The sequence below is a fragment of the Lepisosteus platostomus genome, chromosome 14 (assembly GCF_059453375.1).
Source record: "Lepisosteus platostomus isolate fLepPlt1 chromosome 14, fLepPlt1.hap1, whole genome shotgun sequence".
NCBI lineage: Eukaryota > Metazoa > Chordata > Actinopteri > Semionotiformes > Lepisosteidae > Lepisosteus > Lepisosteus platostomus.
In genome coordinates, this window is record NC_142624.1 from 18,705,383 (window position 1) to 18,726,723 (window position 21,341).

Below are 21,341 nucleotides of genomic sequence, written 5' to 3' on the forward strand. Positions count from 1 at the left end.
CCCATAGACATACCCTAACTTTTACAAAGAAATGTACAAAAAGACATTTACAAAAAGAAATGTTGGTAATTTCTTTTTGACATAATTACAATCACAAAAGAAGAGATTTTTTTTTAGATTTTAAGTATTGCTCGATTTTTTTAATTCAACGTAATAATATTATTTTGCACAATTACCTGAACAATCATAAATAACAGGCTTGCTTTTTGTATCCATCCTACATTTTGTCAATTACAAAATGAACAGCACCTTCAAAGTATTACCTCCATCTTTTCCTAACTCCATTGCATTGAATTTGTTAATTTTAATCACTTAAGAAGCAAAATTATTGTTTTGTATTGTAATCACAGATTGTTTCATCTTTATTTTTGTTGTTGTTCTCTGCTGCTTTGGAAACTAAAAGGAAAAAAATAAGCTGTTAGTTTTTACTTTATAAATATTGTTAGTGTATTTGCTTGTGTGATATGTGAGTACATGAATACAAATTCAAGTTAAGGATGTAGCCCCAGAATTATGTAGGAAAATGACTGACGTACAGTACAGTACAGTAGGTTATAGGTCTTAGTCCTACTCTGTAGGACATGTGCTCTTGGGAACCTAACTGCAGGTACCGAAATTCTAGGCTGCTCTGATGTAATACATATGGCATGTAGGCTGCGCTAGCCTCCCAGGTGCCTCCTAAACTGGTGCTCTGTGTCCCAGGCAGAGGACTCCCGAGACTCCATGGCCATGGCCCTCTACTCCCAGTGCTTCTCCTGGATCATCATGAAGATCAACCACAAAATCAAAGGGAAGGACGACTTCAAGTCCATAGGGATCCTGGATATCTTTGGATTTGAGAACTTTGAGGTATCTTTTCTCAGCTGTAGGTGCTGTATGTGCCTGGATTGGCAATTCTTTACCTTTGCACTGGTGTGATGCTTACTTGTCACACTGAAACAATTGTGGAGATCGGGTCCAAAACTACTGAACTCAAGTATAAGTGGCAAGAATGTCATAAGGGAAGTTCATGTCAGTGGGTGGGACTTTGTATTAATTTATGCTTATTCTGTACTGCTGTACAGTTTACACAGAATGGTATTTTTTCCCATTTTTCCAATTGGTAAAATATAGGGTATCCTTTAAGTTGGGATACCCCTGTGTTTTTGTTCTTACCATTATGCACAGACTAACCTCACAAATGTGAAACAATGATGATAATTTAGCATCTGATTTTCATATCACATGAAGAACTTTTAATAAAATAAGAACGTTTTGAAGCTTTGCCATTTTTTTGACAAAGGTAAAGTAAGATCCTTAACAGGTTTGAACTGGCAAAGCAAAATTATTTTCTGGATAGATTCTCGTTTAGTGTGCAGTTGTTTTTTTTTTAATTACTGACATATGTGTCTTTATCTGCCTCCACAGGTTAACCGATTTGAACAGTTCAGCATCAACTATGCCAATGAGAAACTGCAGGAGTATTTTAACAAGCACATCTTCTCCTTGGAGCAGCTGGAGTACAACAGGTGAAGATAATTAAATAACAGACTTTCTTATCATTCTCTGAATTTGGGGCTCAAATCAAGATGGATTTTTTTCTTCTGCGATAATTACAGAACTACTGAGTATTACAAACTACATTACCAGAATATTGCCTTCATTTTACACATTTATTGATTGTATTATCTAAGTAATTATTATTTTTTTCATCTCATTAACATGGGAGTCAATTGAAATCACATGACATGCCTCTCATTCTTTCCATCCATCCATCCATCCATCCAGTTTTAACAGCTTTATCCAATACAGGGTTGTGGGAGAGCCAGGGCCTATCCCAGCAAGCAAAGGGCACAGTGCAAGAAACACCCTGGATGGAATGCCAGTCCATCACAGGGCACACACAGACAGAAGCACTCATGCACTCAAACCAGGGTCAGCATTCCCAGAAGCCAATTAATCAACTAGTCTTTGGACTGCCGGAGGAAACTGGAGCACCTGGAAAAAACCCATGTGAACACAGGGAGAACATACAAACTCCACACAGACAGAAACCCAGGTCCGTAATTGAACCCAGGGCTCCAGAGCTGCAAGGCAGCAATGCTTAATATTGGGCCAATATCCATAAAAATACATTGCATAAACTAGTTTTCAAATTGCAAAATGATTTCCATTGTGATATTTTTAATTATGCTATATGCATCTTGTTTTAAAAAAAACATTAATTAAATTGAGTAAGTGTCCTCATGGATATTGTTTATTGTAGTAGAAGCTAACAGCAAACTAGAATTTTGTGTAAATTAAAAAAAAACACAAAGTTCATTGGCCTGAATAGTGGACATGCAGTAGGTCTTGTAAAGTTCTTAGTCCTACACAAAACACAAACTTGTGTTTGATAGCAGTGCTTTACAACCAGAAAATGGTTTTATTCACTGATTTTTTAAAGCTGTTTGATTACTCTAGTATAGACTTGCTATGATCTTCATTGCACTTTGGATATGGGCCAAAATAATTGCTGGCATACAACTAAAAGAAAGGTTTGCTGATGTGTGTCTGCATAAAATAAAAAGATGGCCGGATGCAAATCTTCATTTTGTAGGGACAAAAGAAAGGTTGCAAATGAGAGAGGCCGTTTGGCCCATATTGCCCAAATCTATATCTAATTGATCCAAAGGTTTCATACTTTTGTTTCTTGAAAGAAACCAAAGTATTGGATTCAACAATACAGCTGAGTAGCTTGTTCGATTCTCCCTTAAGCCTGCAGATCCACTAAGCATTGCATTGCATGTGACTTAATAACTTCCATGTAGACTAATTCTATTATAATTCATCATTCTTTATATTTTGTTTCCGCTGTTTTGAAAATTTGAGAGACAAAATGACTCACATTTCAGTTTAAGCGGCTAATTTCCAAAGATCTGAAGCAATGTCATTGTGATCAATAAAGCAGATAATTTGTTAAGTAATTTAGAGATAATATAAGGGAATCTCTGATTATTTTGCAGTTCTCAAGAGCCCTCAAAGAGTTTACATAATTCAACACATTACTTGCTTGATTCAGCAATAACTCACTTTAGAGTCAGCTTTAGAAAAACTAACTGGATTTGAGTTACCCAGGACCAGGGTTACAGACCCTATTCTATAGCAGTATGCAAGATATAAAACAAACAATGCATTCAATCATTTCTTGTAAACATAAAAACTGAGGCCATTTGGATTGGGTTACATAGTTGTAGGCGCTCAGCCTTCATGTGTTGGAAGCAGAGAACAACGCTACTACCTGGAGAGATTGACAGCTCCTGCAGCCACTGAACTACACAACTTTAGAAATGTGACCTTAAGTTAACCACATTCTAACCCAAGTGAATTAATAAAACACTAGAGGAAAAGTAACCACAGATCATGTTCAAATCTTGTATACCATGTTGTGTAATAATATTTATTAACTTCTCAATAACTACAATCAGTATAGACATACCCTAACGTTAACCTGACCTTAACCAATCAGACAGATGTCCTCATTTTATAGACCGAGTATGCAGTGCATAGCATTTACATAGCATGTGAGCTAAAAATAAGTAGTATTTTATAAAATTAAAAAATGTGTGTATGAAAACAGTAATAAGATTTGCCAGTGCTAGCATGTGTGTATACTGTATATAAATTAATTAATTTTAGAAATTTGTCTTCACATGTAGAGATAGTGTAAGTTCCCACACGCTAGGCTTGACTTTAAGAGCTCTTTGTTTCCACAGTTTGCGTACAGTTAATGCTGTAGTTGTCGAGGGGTGTATGTAGAGACAGATGTTTGAACGAGTCATTTATTTAAAGACAGATGATTTTTTGTATTTTAAAATGTGATTGCTAAAGGGGCTAGCGGGCTGGTCACAGGCCATTGAATCACATGAATACACAAACAAGATGGCTATTGTGTCTCTGCACTAGGCAGCCCAAACCACTGAACCAGAGAATCTGATCAAACCTATCTGCCTGTTCAGGGCCAGGAGATTCAAGCATGAAACTGAGTTTGGTATGTGAATATGTATTGTGAACCAGCTGTGTTCAAACTTCTGGGTCTTTGAATGTCTCAGGACTGTCCCTTCAAACATATTTAATATATTCATCAGGTTTCTCTTTCCTGTCTTTTTTTTTAGCTTCTGTGTCATTTTATTTTTACTGTGTAGATTGCTGCTGCTCCAAAATAAAGCATTTTCTTATTTTTATATAATTAATGTCCAAGGTCAGCAATGTGCAAAAGTGATATGCTACCTAAAACTAAATAAAGTAATCGAATATTAGTGTACTGGATCTACCACTTAGGTACAAATTAATATTAGAAACTCTGTGACTGGCAGCAATAACACAGTCAATGTGATATTGTTTTTTTTTTGTAAGAGGGCTTTACGTCTGTGATGCAGATGAACGTTATTAGAGTCCTTCTGGTTGTCAGCTCTTGTGTCTTATTCTTATACAGGGAAGGAATCCACTGGGAGGCCATTGACTGGATGGATAATGCAGAGTGCCTTGATCTCATTGAAAAGGTAGTGACCTTTACTAGAGCTTAAGTTCCATTTAAACATAGAACCTTGAGTTGCCTAACTGCTATAAGGGGTTGTTCTGAGTCAAGGATGAGTCCTAATATATAGTTCCCGTTTATATGGCAGATGTCGCCAGTCTGCAGTCTGAATCTGGACTATCTAATTAGTGGGCTCTATCCAAGATTCTTTAAAAAGCATTGGAAGTTGAGGGGTTTGTTGCCAACACGAAACCCCAGTGAGCTTGTAGTGTTGATCAGCACCACTCCTTCACTGTAGGCCTTGTGGCTTGACTAATGGTTAGAATCTCTGGCAGAGAAACAGCCTGCAAAGTCACAGTAAGTAGTAAAATTAACTTAATTAAAGGTAGTCCTAATTTAGGGGCTTTAAAAATAATAGGTGATTCAAACAATACATCGTAAAGAAACAAGAACAAAAAGGAACCTTGCCTTTCTACTTTAGCTTTTGCACTGTAAAATGAGATGAGCTGTTAAGTTAAGTTAAAACTAACTTTTCAGAATAGTTGCCAGTAGCTATGTTACCCTGCAGTTCAACTGGCAACCCACTGAAGCTTAGCGGGTGTGAGCCTGGTCAGTAATTGGATGGGAGACCTCCTGGGAAAGCTAGGGTTCCTGCTGGGGGAGGGGGTACTGGGACCAATAGGTTGCACTCACCTTGTGGTCTGTGTGGGTCTTAATGCCCCAGTATGGTGACAGGGACACTATACTGTCAAAAAAGGTGCCGTCCTTCGGATGAGACATAAAACCAAGGTCCTAACCCTCCGTGGTCATTAAAAATCCCAGTGCATTTCTCAATAAGAGTAGGGGTGTTGCTGCAGTGTCCTGGTAAAACTTTGTCCTGGCCTTTACTAATCGTGGCCTCCTAATAACCCTAATCTATGAACTAGCATCATTACTCCTCTCAATTTATAGCCGATAAGTAGTGAGCTTGGCAGGTGCTACATATCAGTGGTGGTGGGAGTCCCCATTACCTGTAAAGTTCAGTGTCCAGAAAATCACTTCATAAGATAAATGTATTATTTAATTAATTGGATTGGGTATAAATAGTGATGTGAATGTTTCAAAGGCTTAGAACAGAAAGGCTTAGAAAATGAGTGAGGCCTAACTGGGATATGTCTTTTTTATATGAAAATGGGTTACATTTAATAAATAGGGCACTGCAATAGTACTTTATTCATGGATTAATATTTTAAATCATAATGTGCATGTACCCTACACTTTTTTACCACATTAGGCTAGATATATTTTCTTCAAAATGCAGAATTTCCTCAAAATCAGGGTAATAATTTACAGTATATCTTTGATATAACAAGGCCTAGGAATTAATATAACTTAATAAAGTCAGGTTAATTGCTTTTGTCTTTCTCTGTCAAACTCTTGCTTCTTTGGAATTAACTTTTTACTCAGATTTAAAGTGAGATGAGACTGTTTTAAGAAGCTTGGGACTTCTAAGTAAAGAATCCTAAAGGGAGGTAACATGAAACAGGCAAGAATGTAATTTTGGTGCACCAAATGAAAATAATGGTATCCAAGTCAATTTTTTGTGATACCTTTGCATTGGCTTCTTAAACCTGTGTACCTTTCTCTCTTCCCATTAGAAACTGGGTATGCTGGCCCTGATAAACGAGGAGAGCAGATTCCCCAAAGGCACAGACTACACATTACTGGAGAAGCTCCACAGTCGGCATGCTGTAAGTAGGATCAAAATACTGATGCAGTATTTCAGTTTGTAGAGCTTGACAGGGTTTGTTTCAGAAGATGTTGAGTTACATCAGATTAAACTCCTTTTCATTTTCTGTTACAGCACAGGTTTTTGAGTGATAGCTAGCCCTACCAATTAGAAAGGCCATTGCCCATTTTTTAAAAAATTTTGGACAACAGTTTAATGACAAAAAAATGGGAGGTGATCTATCATATGCCTGCATACAAAGCTATTGTGAAGTGCCCATGGATATTCACTCACAAGCATGCAGTGCAGAAATTTGATCTCAGAAGCTATAGCTCTTGGATAATCTGTATCAAAGCCATGGCTTGAGAACACCTGTGTTCAGGGCCTTTTATAGATGACAAAGAAGAGAAGACCCAGCTGAATTTGTTTCTCTCAATATTACAAATCAACTGGGTTAAAATCCCATCATGTCAAGAATATTAACATGACATATTGTTGTTGGCTAATGTCTCTGTTTCCACAGATTAACCCTTACTACGTCAAACCCAGGGTGGCAGATCACCAGTTTGGTATCAAGCATTATGCTGGAGAGGTAAATAACTATATCAAACTATGGCTCAGCAAGACTTAATACTGTACATGTGTCCACAAATAAATCTAATGTCCAAGTATAGTGATGGGGACACTATACTGTAAAAAGGCGCCATCCTTTGATTGAGATGCAAAACTGAGGTCCTGACTCTCTGTGGTCATTATCCCAGAGCGTTTCTCGAAAAGAGTAGGGGTGTTACCCTGGCATCCTGGCCAAATTTCCCCCTAGCCTGGGGGAACCTGTAAAGTGCTTTGACTGGAGTGTCCGGAAAAGCTCTATATAACTTGTAAGAAGTTGTTGTTATTATTATTATTATTATTATTATTATTATTCAACTATTGACCCCTCCCCTTTTAAAATGTTACCTGTTACACTATACATCAGGAGAAAACAGAAAGTAAATCTTTATGGTTTTTCTCTATACCCCTTGTATGCCAGGGCTGAGAAACTCCTGAAGGTCTGAGAACCTCAGATATGGTGCATGCCAGCACAGAATTCAGCAACAAGGTTTCACAGTAACTGATAGGGGGCAATGCTGCCAGAAGTGGTTCATCTTTCAGTAATTAGAAAGCTAGGATTCTAAAGGGATGAGTTGCTTCTGAGAACAATGAGTGAAAACAGCTGGGAGTCCTGCCAAAAGCTGAGCCCTACACAATTACATGCTGTAGCCAGCCTCTGATTCTGGCGTCTGCCGCTGAATGAAACAGGAAAGACTCTGGAATGGAAAGGTCACTGTAGTGGCCAGTGTGACAGCAGGAGAAACTGGACCTCCTTACTTTATAGAGCAGAAAGTTCATTTTGTGAAGATGCCCTTTAGGAGATGGCACCCACTGAATGTCTGTATAGTTTGGTAGCTTTGAAGCAGCATGCCTTGCACTTTCACTTATGATAATTATTTGGCTCAAGGATTTTTTTAGGCTGCTGTTTCTTTGTGCTTTGAGAAAAGAAAGCACCTTTGTGCTAAACTACTCTCAAAAGCGTGTTCATGACTAAAGAGAGAGTTTGGTGGAGAGTTTATAGGTAACTGCCAAAAAAAACAAAATGTTTTTTTAAAACAAATCTGCAGCAGATTTATTACTGATGTGTTACTTTACTCATGTAAAAATGTACATTTATGGGTTGTTCCAGTTTATTATTTACTGTATATTTTGTATATAAATTGTCCCCCAGGTTACACATTTTTATAAAATCATAGTCGATTATTTGGAAATTATGACAAGAAGTGGAAGTATTTAAAAGGATACTGACAGTTGCCCTGTTGCACAGAACAATTATTTTTTTATTGTATTGGTGTAGTGGTTAGCATAGCTGCCTTGCATCACTTGGTTCCTGGGTTTGGTTCCTTTGGTTCCTGCTGTCTGTGTGGAGTATGTATGTTCTCCCATGTTTGCCTCAGTTTTCTCCCACAGTCCAAAGACATACTGGTAGGTTAATTGGTTTCTGGGAAAATTGTACTGACGTCCTGTCTGTATCCTGACTTGCGCCCAGCTCTGGCTCCCCCGTGAATCTTTACTGGATTCAGTAGTTAGAAAATGGATGGATGGATTTTTAAATAAAACTTGAATGCTCAGACAACTTATTTTATGATGTGCGAGAAGTTAAATGTTAAGTAAAAAAAAAAGGTTACGGAATGTTTTCACATCCCTTTGTCTATACATAGTGTGTGCACCTTTGGCAGCAAAAAATGTTTTTGTAAAGATTGGTACCAACATCGAACTATAATGTAGTGTAACTTTTCCACTTTGGAAATTTGCTCAAGCTCTGTCAGCTTGGTTGGGAATTATTGATAGACAGCAGTTCTCAAGTCTTGAGACAGATTTCACAGAGCCAGACTGGGATATTCACTTTCTTCTTGTTATACCACTCCAGTATAGCTTTTTCTTGTACTTTGGGTCATTTCTTCTACTGACTGTTGAAATGTTTCAATTTGTCTTGTCTCAGCAGAAAACATTGTGCTTCATGTTTGATGTATTGCTTAAATGCTTTGTTCCAAACTCCGTGTGGGATTTACTGCAAGATAGTGTTTTTTTCAGCATTGGCTTACTTCTTGCAACTTTGCCATACATCCCAGCTTTTACTCACCGACATTAACTCCCATCTCTATAGCCCTTTCAAAACCACCGTTGGCCTCATGACTCATGGCCTTATGCCTTTAAGGTCTGGTATCTTGAACAATGCAGGACTCCTGCATTGCCCTGAAACCACTGCACACTTCTGATCAATATTCCTCTTCTCTTCTGCCTCACTCAAAGATCTGGTACAATTATACCTTGCCATTGGAGTTTTGTCTGGCTTTTAATCAGCCATCAGAACTCATTTTCAAATCCCAGGAAATTGAAGCCAATATTTCTTTCCTGCTGATGGTTGAAGAACCACAGGTGCTCTTAAGTGTGTGGACTTATGCGTCGTCACAGGGTCCTTGTCACCTGCCTGGACCTAAATAAACCTTTGAGGAAATAGGCTTTCAACTAGAACATGAAAGAAATTTCTATGATGAATGTAAATACAATGATCCATGTGTGTCTCTGTGTAGAAAAATGCAATGCTTATAACACACACCTACAAATAAACCAGTTGTTGCTAAAGCTGCTGTGTGGATAAATGTAAGTGTTTTAAGTCATCACTGGAGAGGTGAAAAGAGTCCAGTACTATATATATGTCTGTGTGGCAGCACATTTAAACAGGTGACTGAATTAGCACAACAGTCTACCACCCAGTTGGCAGGCTCTATATAACATAACAGCATGAAACTAAAAGGTGGTTAGATCCTGTGCATTCCTTTTTTATCCTCTACTATGAAAACACCCCAGTCACAATAGGACACTCACTGAAAAGGTTTTGAGTGAATTTGCTCTGTGGAGTAGAGGGGGGTTTCAGCCAGTTATCTCTCTTTCCATTAGGCAGCTGATAAAGTGTGATAATTGATGTGCTTTGCCTCTGGTCCTGCCAGGTCCTGTATGACGTGCGAGGGATTTTGGAGAAAAATAGGGACACATTCAGAGATGATATCTTGAACATGCTGAAAGACAGCAGGTGAGCCATAAAAATAGACAAACATTCCTTTCAAAATATAGAACTTGCTGGAAAACGTAGGATATATTAGGAAAATGTTCACAGTGTTTTTCAATATTTTAGTTGTTTTTTTTTACCTTACTGTATGTGTTCTCTGATTCTTGGTTGATTGTTTTTAGTTTTAATATTCTTAAATACAACAACATAGTTAAAGGTAAACAGTTACTGAAGAGATAGTGGTAGGCGCCATGTCAAGAAATAAGAGGTATGTCTGTGTTGCATACTTCACTGACACACTTCAGAGAAAGGGTAGCCAATATGATTTTTCCAATACGTAGAAGATGACATAAGAAAATATAGTAGAAATAGAAAATAAGGGTCATATAAACAGTTCCTCTAAATGTATAACGTATGAAAACAGTACTTATTTTAACCCTTTCAGAGAAACTGTAAAATAAACCTTCAAACCAAATTACAGTAGTACTCACCTTTTAATCTTCTAGATAGATTTTTATGATTAATACAATCACATATTCACCTTTTTATTCATCAGATTTTATCATTTTTTCTGTGTCTCAGTTGGCTTATTTTTCTATAACATACAAACTGTAAAAACCTAAAAAAACCTTTAAATGGTTAATTGGGAGCAGAGTTAATGATCTTTTGTGTTGATTGTATATACAGTGTGGTTAGTATGTGTTGCTTGTATGGTACCGAGTTATAAAGTAAACTCGCTCAATGCATTGCAATGATAAATCTAATTGTTTATGCTAACAAAAAGCCTGTGTTATAACCTTACCAAATACAAGCCTGTTGTCTTGGGTATTTTGTTTCAGGCTGGATTTCATTTATGACCTATTTGAGCGAGTAGCCAGCAGGAATAGTGAGGAGACACTGAAGATGGGCACTGCCAGGCGTAAACCCACTGTCAGCTCCCAGTTCAGGGTAAGAGAAAGACAAAGTGTGTCAAGGGGGGATGGGGGTGTTGGGCTTGGGATGCATCGTTTGAATAGATGTAGTGACTCTGAAGTGGTCAGAACAAACCAAAGTAAACCAAGGTGCACCACAGCTGTGTTGTAGCTGGTGGGTAGTAATTGGCTGAGCACTGTGAAAGTGTCAGAGTGAACTGTCTTCCCAGAATCAGACAGAATCTTTGAGAGAAATGCCAGGAAGGGCCCGCATTATTGTGTAGACCAAAATTGCTGAGATGTGACATATGAAAGTATTGGCGCCATTCACAGTACAGTGAAAGACCCCAAATAAGCCGGTGTCTAAATGTGGTTACCTGTTTACTTCTGTGTGATCTCTGCTTTGGATGCATATATTTTAAATATTACATCTGTGGAATACAAGGGGTTGTTTTCAACAGAAACTCTTAAAACAAGAAAATCTGAACAATTTTCTATGAAATGATTATGCTGTAATGAGGGCTTTCCTTTGGCCTCTCTGTAAATATGTACAGTGAACCAATAGTTCACAAAAGAGGAAAAAAGGAATGCAATTTTAAACTCGGGAAAACTCCTGCTGAAATGAGTCTGTGATGGTAGGATGGCTATAAGCTATAATATTTTCTCAAACTCCAAAGATTTGAAAAATACTGATTGTAAGTTCTAAATTGAAAGAATTGTATTTTTTATTATTATTTATTTTATAAGGTAGAAATACAGCATAGTGACAGGTTCACTTAAAAGTGGCCATCTAAAAAGAAACTTGGCAAGGGATATAGCTTTGACTCCTAGCTCAAGACTTATACTATGGGGATTACAGCAGCCCTGGGTGAATGTGTTTGACATTCTTCTCTCCCATTCTAAAGCAGACTGGAGACATGCAGTCTGAAAATAAGAGGGTTTGGTGGATGGAGCCAAGTTCAAGGGTCCTTGCTGTCTAACAGAGTAAATCTCCTCTTGCTAAAGATAGCTGAGGTGTTAGACATTGGAGCTCATTAATTTGGAATGGTGCCATATTGGTGGTTAACATGACATGCTGCACATTTCACAGTGTTTGTGTATGTTAGTGGTAAATCCATCTTTCAGTTAGCATTAGCAAGTTTCCCCAACAACACAAATTATTTAATGCCCAAAAGTTCTTTTTGGCAATGCTGTTTACACAGAACTGTAAGTGATGAGAAGTATGATGATTCATGAATGCTGTCCAAATTAAAACCTTGCTCTATGCTACTTTGTGCAACGTGCAGGTTTTATGTTGTTCTCTGTTTGGTAATGTTCCTAAGTGGAAGTATATCAACACAGCCTGAAAGGTTTTTAATTTTGTTGCTTGGAATTGTTTTTCTGCAGGACTCCCTTCACTCTTTAATGGCCACACTGAGTGCTTCCAATCCCTTTTTTGTTCGCTGCATCAAACCCAACATGGAGAAGGTAGGTAAAGCAAATATGCCCCCTGAAAATACTGTCTGTGGATGTTTTGGGACTTTATTGCCTTTCATTCTGCACTACATGTGTTGGAGGTATGATATGAAAGTTTTCTAAAAAAATTCCCAGAGAAGTCTACATTGATATTTGCTTTAGTCAGAGTGTTTCTGAGAAAGGGCAGTCTTTGGCAAGCAGAAATAAAAGTCAGCAGTCAGGAATGGGAAAAGGGGATACATGGCTGTTGGTTGAAACCATTTACTTGTTAAATGAAATCCTATAGGATTTGTATAAGGTAAATGCTTAATTAATGCAATCGTTAACAGTCTAGCAATACCATCTTTCTTGGAGTTTTGTAAGTTAGATCTTTATTTACTGAAAGTGTTTTATACATTTTCAGAGACACGCTTTCCCACTTGATGAGTGTAGGCAAGAGAAAACAGGAAAACTGAGCAGAAATCTCCCCAGACTGCCTTCCAATTTGCTTCATTAGACAGTCACTTCAGCTCTGTTGTACACTCTCTTCTAGATTTCAGCAGATGTAATGTAAGAAATAATGAAATAATAAAAATAGGACAGCTAAATATTAAGTGCTTGGATTTTTATTCCAAGAGAATGATACAATTCGAAACAGGACAGAGTGTTCCAGACGCTGCCTTGGTCTATGAAAAGAGCCCCTTTGTGTTTCTCAAATACAGAACAACGGAGCCTGGCTGACAGCACATTCTTTCAGCCCAAAGCTTCTACAAGAAGCCAAAGGTCACTGTTAGAGGACCGCCACTCATTCCAGCTGCCATGAGCCCCCTTATTGACCCCGTAACCTGTGCTACTGCAGCAGTACTTTCATGGTTCACAAGTCCGAAGGCAGAAAGAACAGCCATTGATTTAAAGACTACAGCACTTTTTCCATTGTCATCTGGCTATGCACCTCACATTGAAATACACTGCAGCCTCTGTGTAAAGCAATTTGTCTGCTGGTGCATTGTCAAAACTGCTATAATGTAACTGAGTTATAGTATACACACAATTATTTTTTGCCCTTGCCAACTTTTAAAACTTAGTCAGGATTAAAAGAGTTTGCCCCCCCCCCCAAAGACAGGAAAAATAAGTTAACACTTCTAGACAAAGAATATAAAACTGATTTATTTTACTTGCATATCTTATACAAAATTTAACAGAACTAAAAACTAAAAAACTGTACTTTTTGATTATGCCTAATGTGTTTTAATTTCTCTGATATGTTTAATATTGTACACATTGTTTAATGAATATAAACTTAATGAATATGTATATAAACTTCAAGGTTTATAAGAACGACAAACAATTGTTCCAGTAAGGATGCTTGGCAGGGGTGAACAGAAACTCTGATGACCACTGCTGGATTGTGGCTAACAGAACACTACCATTGTTCCTTGTCTGCTTACAACTCTTACAATCAAAACCTGATTCTGTTTCTGAACCCAGGTACAACTTTAGGCCCTTTTTCCATGTTATAAACCCCACATTATGTGATGATCCCAAGTTATAAAGATTGTCCTCATGTACCACCTCCTAGCTGCGACCTAGAAAACAGTAGTTTACAGTGGAAAGGGGCTCAGTGCAAAGGTGAACAGTGTGAAGTAGTCTTCTCTAGTTGGTGGAGGAATTCTGAGCCGTGATATAGGGATCAGAAAACAGGTGATAGGAGGACCAAGCCTTTGTGATTCATGGCAGCTGTATAGTGATCATTACAAGGGCTTCTTATGTAGTTCTGTGCCAGTGTTGTGGAAGGCTCTTATGCTAATGATGTCATCCAACAGGTGCCACTATCAGAGATCTCATGATATGGCATTAATACTGAAGGAGTCTGAAGCAAAACTGTCTGATCCCAGAGTTTGATAACTCCAGGAGTGATCAACTTTGCAAGACAGCAGACATTATTATTATTATTGAATGCAATCGATAATAATATGATCACACAATGTTTCCTAGAAAACATTTGTAAGTTACAACAGTATTTACATAATTGTTTTTGCCAAAAATGTCCCAGCAAAAAGATGAAGTGGATATATAGTGAAGAAAGAACAATCATACAACTTTTTTTTGATGACAAAACATCAGGATTCTCTATTGATCTTCTTCCTTGCCAAGGATATCAGCATGGCAAACTTCAGATTTCAGTATCTCTGATGATGACTTGCCTCTTAGTAAGTGGGAGCTTCTGACTGTGTATAGTATTTCACCTGTCTGCCTTGTTTTCATTGAGTACAAGTTGAAAACATTGTGTACGAGTAAAAAAAACAGGAAATTGTAATGCAGAGAAATATTGATGGGGAGACAGATTAAACTAGAGAGAGCTATGACAAGAAATTATGTGCTTACATTTTACTTTAAATTTTGTTATGTCTTCCCTCATGTTCCCGATGCAACTGTAGTATCAATTGTATTCAGATCCTTAGTTAGCACTGAAGTGAAAGTGAAAGAAAGCTCTGTAATTTTAGGGAGAAGATTGATATTAAATCCCCTAATTGCCTAGCAGTGAAGGAAATAGGCCAAACCAATGGTCATTGTTGGGACTTACACTTGGTTTCATTGCCTGTCTAAATGAAAGAATTAAGTCACATGGCTTTTGTCTTTATATTTTCAGTGCTGAAAAAATGGAGTCAGATACAGAAATCAAATTGTCTTGGGCAATGCTGTGTATAATCCTCAATTCTAAACCAGAGTCACAGAAATGGCATTGTATCTTTTCTGTGAACATTCCACCCATGATGTTTCTCCTTCTGTTTTTAATCAGTTACATCCAGAGATCAGATAAACCATATTCCCTTTTGTCTTGGCATTTGCTCTGCATGAACTTGTAGTCTTGCAAAATGTAAATGTTAAAGTGCAAACGTCATCCCGCTAGAGAATATGCTTTAGCAATTCCGTTTGTTAATGAAATAACTGCAGACTGAGAGACCATTATTTTCCCTGAAATTTAGTATCTAATAAAGTGTGTTCCCAATCCTATGTCTGAAAGGTACTAAATATTAATAAAGGGTAATAAATATTGTCCGAGTACTTGACATCTGTTTGGTTGTTTCTCTCAACAGACTCCCAATAAATTCAACCCAGAAGTAGTTCTGAACCAGCTGCGGTATTCTGGTATGCTGGAAACTGTGAAGATTCGGCGAGCAGGATTTCCTGTTCGCAGGCAGTTCAAGGATTTCTACAGCAGGTAGAAAAATGGCCTATGAAATCTGATATATCTGCCATATAGTGTATCCAAACATACTGGGTCAAAACCATTTACTTTTCAGTCAAGGTATTTATATTTATGCTATTGAGATCAATGATAAATAAAAAATAATGTGCTGTATGTTTTGGAAAAATCCATCCATGCACATACTGTATTCGATCACATGGAATTAAAACATATTTTGCATTCAACCAAGGTATTTCAAGTCACTTGAAACTTCAAGTGATCAGAAGTACTGGGACACATTCACTTTAAGTTTATTTCAGTGTAAAAGTCAAAATTTGGTTGCATAGGTAATAGCTAAATGACATCTATGATCCTTTGTGCTCATCAAACTCTTTGTATAATCCTTTATAATGCTTTGCAATTTGCTCCTTTTGCTGCAGTTACCTTGAGCTTTTACCTGTTCTTGGGTTTTTTCAGTTCTTTCTTAAGCTTGTAAAATGTGTGGTCAATTGGATTTAAATATGGGGATTGACTTGGCTAGTCTAAGACTTTACAAAAGTTTGATTTTTTTTCTTATGAACCCTTTGATTCAGTGGAGTTTCTGCGTTTTTATATTCCATTGTTGAAAGTGGATTTGGGTCTTTCAGTAAGACCATCCAATTAATCCTTTTCACACTTGATTATCAAGACATAAGATACGGTTTTCAGAACAATTGCTTTTGTTAAAAGTGTCTGTTGGGTGAACACTGCATCCTCTTAAGAGTCTTTTGATTTGTTAACATTAAGTGCAGCAATTACAACAAACTCATGTTAATACAAAATACAATAGAAATAAGTATTGTAGAATTAATGCTTTCTGAGTGTTGAAAAAAGGCAGTTATATTGTTGTTTTGATATAACACATTCCTGTTTATTCATTTAAAATGTTTTAATTTCTCAGTAATCAAAGAATTATTGCAGTTATGCAAATACAAAACTACATCTAACTCAGTGGAAAAGCCTCAGAAAAATCTGTTATTAAATTTGAAAACCTGACAAGTCATCAAGAGGGAAACCATACACGTATAAATATGGCAACAAATATCTATACTGAAGTTAATGATCCATATTGTTGTTTTCTTCTGGTTTAAACAAAAATGAGGAAGCCGATAAAACACTGAAGAAGCTGATGAAGCCATGTTTTAGATTTTTTTATTCATGTCTTCGTGATTAAATTACTACATGGCATTTTTGCCTTTTATGTCTTTGCTTCAGATACAAAATGCTGCTGAAGGAAAAGAACGCTACTGGGGATGAGAAGTGCAAATGCTTGGACCTGTTAAACTCTCGTGATGTCACTAAAATGGAGTGGCAGCTGGGAAAGACAAAGGTATCCACGTCATTAATTGTTAAGAATATTACTACAGTAATGTGCTGCCTGTAGCCGTCATCTGCAAGGAAGCAGATCTGCAGTTTTTAGCCATAGACTATCATGTCCCTGTGTCCGTGTGTCATTTGTGATTTTGAAAAAAGTGAGTGCCTTTGTCTAGATTCACTCTATATAACACTAATCATCTCTAAGCACCATTTAATTGTGAATTAATACAAAAATAATACCCAATATTTCAGATATTAATGTAAAACCTATTTATTGTTTTTATAAAAATATGTTTGTCTCAGTCTATATTACTGTACTTATCATCCTCAAATTCTGTCTGTTATGGTAAGAAACATAAATGACAAACATTATTCTTTCAGGGTATGCTGTAGTTTACCAAATACCCACTTAATGTGCTTTAATTTAATAGGAACTTCTTAAGGATTCACTTCTAAGAACCAGACTAAAACACCAGGGACCCTTTTTAGTTATTTATTGAACTGCATTTTGAAAACAAGTCTCATCCTACTTCCCAGAAGAGGCTGGTATTTTTCCAGCCAAGTTTGGAGAGTTCAGAGTGCCATAATAAGCCCACAGAAACAAGGCTCTATCGAGAAGTCATCAAAGGCCCTGGAGATTTTTGTGGTTTCTGCATTCTTGGCTCTCTTTATGCTGGTGACAAATTGAAGGTCTACAAGAGTAGAACACTGTAGGATTAAAATATATAAAATAAATGACAGCTGATAGTTCTTTTTTGTTGTTTTTAACTATATTATAGCTTTATTAATCTTTTTTTTTGCCTTGGTGGTTCAGACACAAATTAGTTTTGTCAACCAGCAAACACTTTTGATGTTATATACACTCTTACTTACTGAGTAATTAATGTTCCATTATATTGCTCAGTAACTAATACAGTTGCAAAGATTTTTGTGCATTTGGCTGCAGGAGACAAATGTTTATTTTTTCTGCCTCCTGAATCATTCTTTGATTTTTTTAGTCTTCTTAGAACAAGAAGTATTTGACTTAAGTAGGAAAAATAAAAAACAAGCCTGTTTTCAGTTGAACACTGGGAGTAGACAGCTTAATTGCAACAAAATGATGGATATGGTATCTGATATAAAAGCAGAACAATTAGTTTTCATCAAAGATGTACCAAATTTGCAATAAAAAGTTCAACGTGCTGAAATAATGAATGTAAAATGTAATTTTGTTGTGAAAATTATCCTAAAGTGTAGATGTTGACAAACATTTTGACCTCAAGGTCTTCATCAAGCTTCATCAAGATGAAGCAATAAACATCTAGGGCCGTTTGAGAATGCAGCTATAATAATTGTATTTGTCGTCAAAGGAATGTCATTCCTGAACATCATATGTATCTTTTGGTTAGTTTATTTATGTCATTTTCACGAATCATTTGAAAGATGAACCAGTTTCATGTTAGTCAAAGGGCCCTTTTTGGAACTGATTATTTGATTACAATATTTAAGTCACTTTTAACACATAGCCAAGAGCTCCAGCAACACATCTGTTTGAAAGAAATTCTGTGATCTGAGTTCTAAGGTATTATAAGGTAAATGGAGGATGAGGAAATGTATTCCATTCACTCTGGAAGAATCTAATTTTTCCATTGTAACAAATTTGAAGGTTTGTAAAACAACAGGGGGACTGAAAATTCACAGAATGTTGTTTGAAAACAATGCAGAAGCAAGTGAATGCTGATGCCTTGAATTACCCTATGCAAAAAGCAATGTCTTCCTCTCATAGTGTGCACTGCTATGAAACTAAGGTTTCTTTGTCCGTGGTGGTTAGCTTTCTTGTGACTCACTGCTAGGCAGCGACACCTTCCCACTTTCTACAGTTGTGCTGCTTCTCGATTATAATCAGTGAGATAACAACGCACTGTATGCTTCATGCTGTCTGTGAGCCTGAGTTCATAGTAAGTTACAACCGGAGTTTCCGTTTGGCATTTTATTTTTCATATGGCCCTCTCACGCAAAGCTCTTGATGAAATAGGGATCTAGGTGGCTGAGTCACATGAGTCTTTTCCTGTTTTGCTATGTTACTTTGGATCAGTGGCTTCATGGATTAAAGCTCCTTAATCCTGGGTTCGAATTTGGCTTTGTATATGGGGGAAAAAATACACAACCCCATGGCTTGTCATGCTTGAAAATCTCTAGAGCAACCTCACCACTCCAGTACTGTAATGAAATGAACCATGAACTTATAGAAAAGAAATAGAAAAGTTAGTCTCTTAATCTTCGCTGATTTTAGGCTGCAATTTTGTAAACAGGAATTGAATATCTTGCTGAGATGTTCCGAGGAGAAATTACTTGATTAATCAAGAAGAAAATGATAAGTGGAATGGTTTAGAAAATGTCTAAAAAAAACATATTGAGTGGACTCAATTCCACTCATTAAAACTCCCCCTGCTCTTGGTGCCTAATTGATTCCAGAATGCTGTTTTCTTTCTTCCCAATTGGTCTCAGTGAATCAGCAACTCCCACATAACTGTAGAGCCGACAATGTGGGTCATTATTATGTCCTGTTTGTCACAGGGCTGGTCTTGTATTGAAGCTAGTCAGTACTTTTTAAGCACAATACAGATTTTCTTCTTGCATATTTTTAACATAATTTAACCTTAATTCTCATTTGCATACATAAAAGACATTGCTTGAGAATATGTTGAGATAAATATACTATTATGTAATATAATTTACTTTCTTTTCAGTTATTTGTACTCAATTCCATTGGATGTATTTCTGATTTTTGAAGGCACATTATGCGCTCTAAATTATTACCTGCCAATAATACCTTTATTCTAAAATACAAGAAAAAGCTCCAAATGTAGTAAAGGTATCTTGTGTAATTTTCTTTTTTTCCAAAACTACAGAGCCTTTGTAAAGAGTGAGATAAAAATGCATCGTTTTGACAATTTAAAGAAATTCTTAGAGGTGTTTTCCAAATTAAAAATGATCGCAGCTTTGGAATGGTTTCAGCCTTTTTTATAAAAAAAAAGAAATCTGTTGTTAGTAGTTTCATTGAAGTTATTGGAGTTGCTTTCTGTTAGGGCCTTAAAGGACAATATGCGGAGGCCTTGCATCTCAGCTTGAGCACACACACACAAACACACAGAGCTGCTAAGGATATGCCTCACTGATTGTTCAGCAGTAAAATAGCTCCATTGTTCTACAGCGAGGTCAGAAGTGGACAACCTTCCCTGTGCTGCTCCCATTTGCTCTCAGTGTGTCATAGTTATAAAGTACTCAAGGTCATTTGCCTTAACCCCTTAACTCCCTCAGTAAACACACCAGAATGTGTTTACCTGCATTCGTGTTATTTAGCAACTTCAACATCCAACTTTAACTACCATTGGTAAGACCCACACTAATCAATCCCAATTAATTTTTTTTCTGAACTTTTCATTAGTTCATTCATTCATTAGCAGCCTGGATTTAAAATATCACAACAATATGAATGTAATCTGAAATTACCTACAGTTCATGTTTAAGATAATCAGTTTTCTTCTCTATCTCAATTATTTTGCCTAGTGCATTATTTGAAATTATGACTGTATCATATATTGATATATATATTGAGTCATATGACAGTGCTGGTTTCTGTCTGATTGCCACCTAGATTGGATGCTTTTGCAAGGAATAATTGCGAGATGTCTGTGAGAACTGTTTCAACCACAGACTGGCTGTTACATCAACCTGCTCAGGCCAAAATCAATATCAAGTGAAATCAATAAGAATCAAGTAAATTATATTTCCAAATTATGGTAGATAATTGGGAGATGCTAAAAACATTTAAGTTTTTTCATTAAATTACATTAAAGTAAATACAAGGGTATCACACCATTGTAGGAAACAATCACTGGACTTCTAACTTCCTAATATATATAATAATAGTAGTTCAGGTGGATAGCTGCGTCAGCATGCGTAGGCTGCAAAGGAGCAAGTAATAGGTTTATTCCATGCAGAAAAGAGAAGAAAGAAAACTCAACGTTTTGGCTGTGGAGTCTTTTTCTCCTTCCCTTATACCCGAAGAAGGCTCCACAGCCGAAATGTTGCATTTTCTTTCTTCTCTTTTCAGCATGGAATAAACCTATTACTTGTTCCTATATAAGATAGTTTGTACTGTTTGGTAAATAGAATGGATTTTTCACAAGCCTTGGTGAAATGGGGAGGACGTTACTGTCAATGGTCATGAAAATATTGTATAAAAACAGTATGTACTATGTTTTGCAAGTTAATATCCATTTTAGAGATTTCCCAAGAAATATCCTTGTGTTTTCCCTGCATGAAAAAGTCAACCCCTGCTACAAACTGCCTATACAAAAGCTACAGTTTCTCATATATCGGCTTGTCAAAGTGTGCTAATGTACATTGCATGAGTTTGCAGGTCTGCCATTAGAGCTTATCGAGCACACTTAATCTTGCTGCGTTTGGCATTGTTCTGGTAAAAGCATTATATAACAGGCAAAAATGAAGGAGAGCAGACATGAGGTGAACTGATCTCTTGATAAGTCAACATTGCCTCATCTGAATCAGGCAAGTACGCCCCTGGGCAAAAAGTTTTTATACTTTTGCAAATGTTGCTAAGCAGCACTGAAAATCAATGGAGCCCTCAGAATGAAAAAATA

General features: G+C 36.8%; 1 protein-coding gene across 1 annotated transcript in view; it reads left to right on the forward strand.

Annotated features, from left to right (window-relative positions):
• myo10l3 (myosin X, like 3) overlaps positions 1 to 21,341 on the forward strand; it is a 130,027-nt gene that overhangs the window by 80,046 nt on the left and 28,640 nt on the right. The window contains exons 12-21 of the mRNA XM_088607339.1: positions 703 to 849; positions 1,408 to 1,508; positions 4,454 to 4,520; positions 6,133 to 6,225; positions 6,727 to 6,795; positions 9,746 to 9,828; positions 10,644 to 10,752; positions 12,102 to 12,182; positions 15,248 to 15,372; positions 16,594 to 16,708. Coding sequence (XP_088463465.1) covers positions 703 to 849; positions 1,408 to 1,508; positions 4,454 to 4,520; positions 6,133 to 6,225; positions 6,727 to 6,795; positions 9,746 to 9,828; positions 10,644 to 10,752; positions 12,102 to 12,182; positions 15,248 to 15,372; positions 16,594 to 16,708 — 990 coding nt within the window. The remainder of the gene's footprint in view (positions 1 to 702; positions 850 to 1,407; positions 1,509 to 4,453; positions 4,521 to 6,132; positions 6,226 to 6,726; positions 6,796 to 9,745; positions 9,829 to 10,643; positions 10,753 to 12,101; positions 12,183 to 15,247; positions 15,373 to 16,593; positions 16,709 to 21,341) is intronic.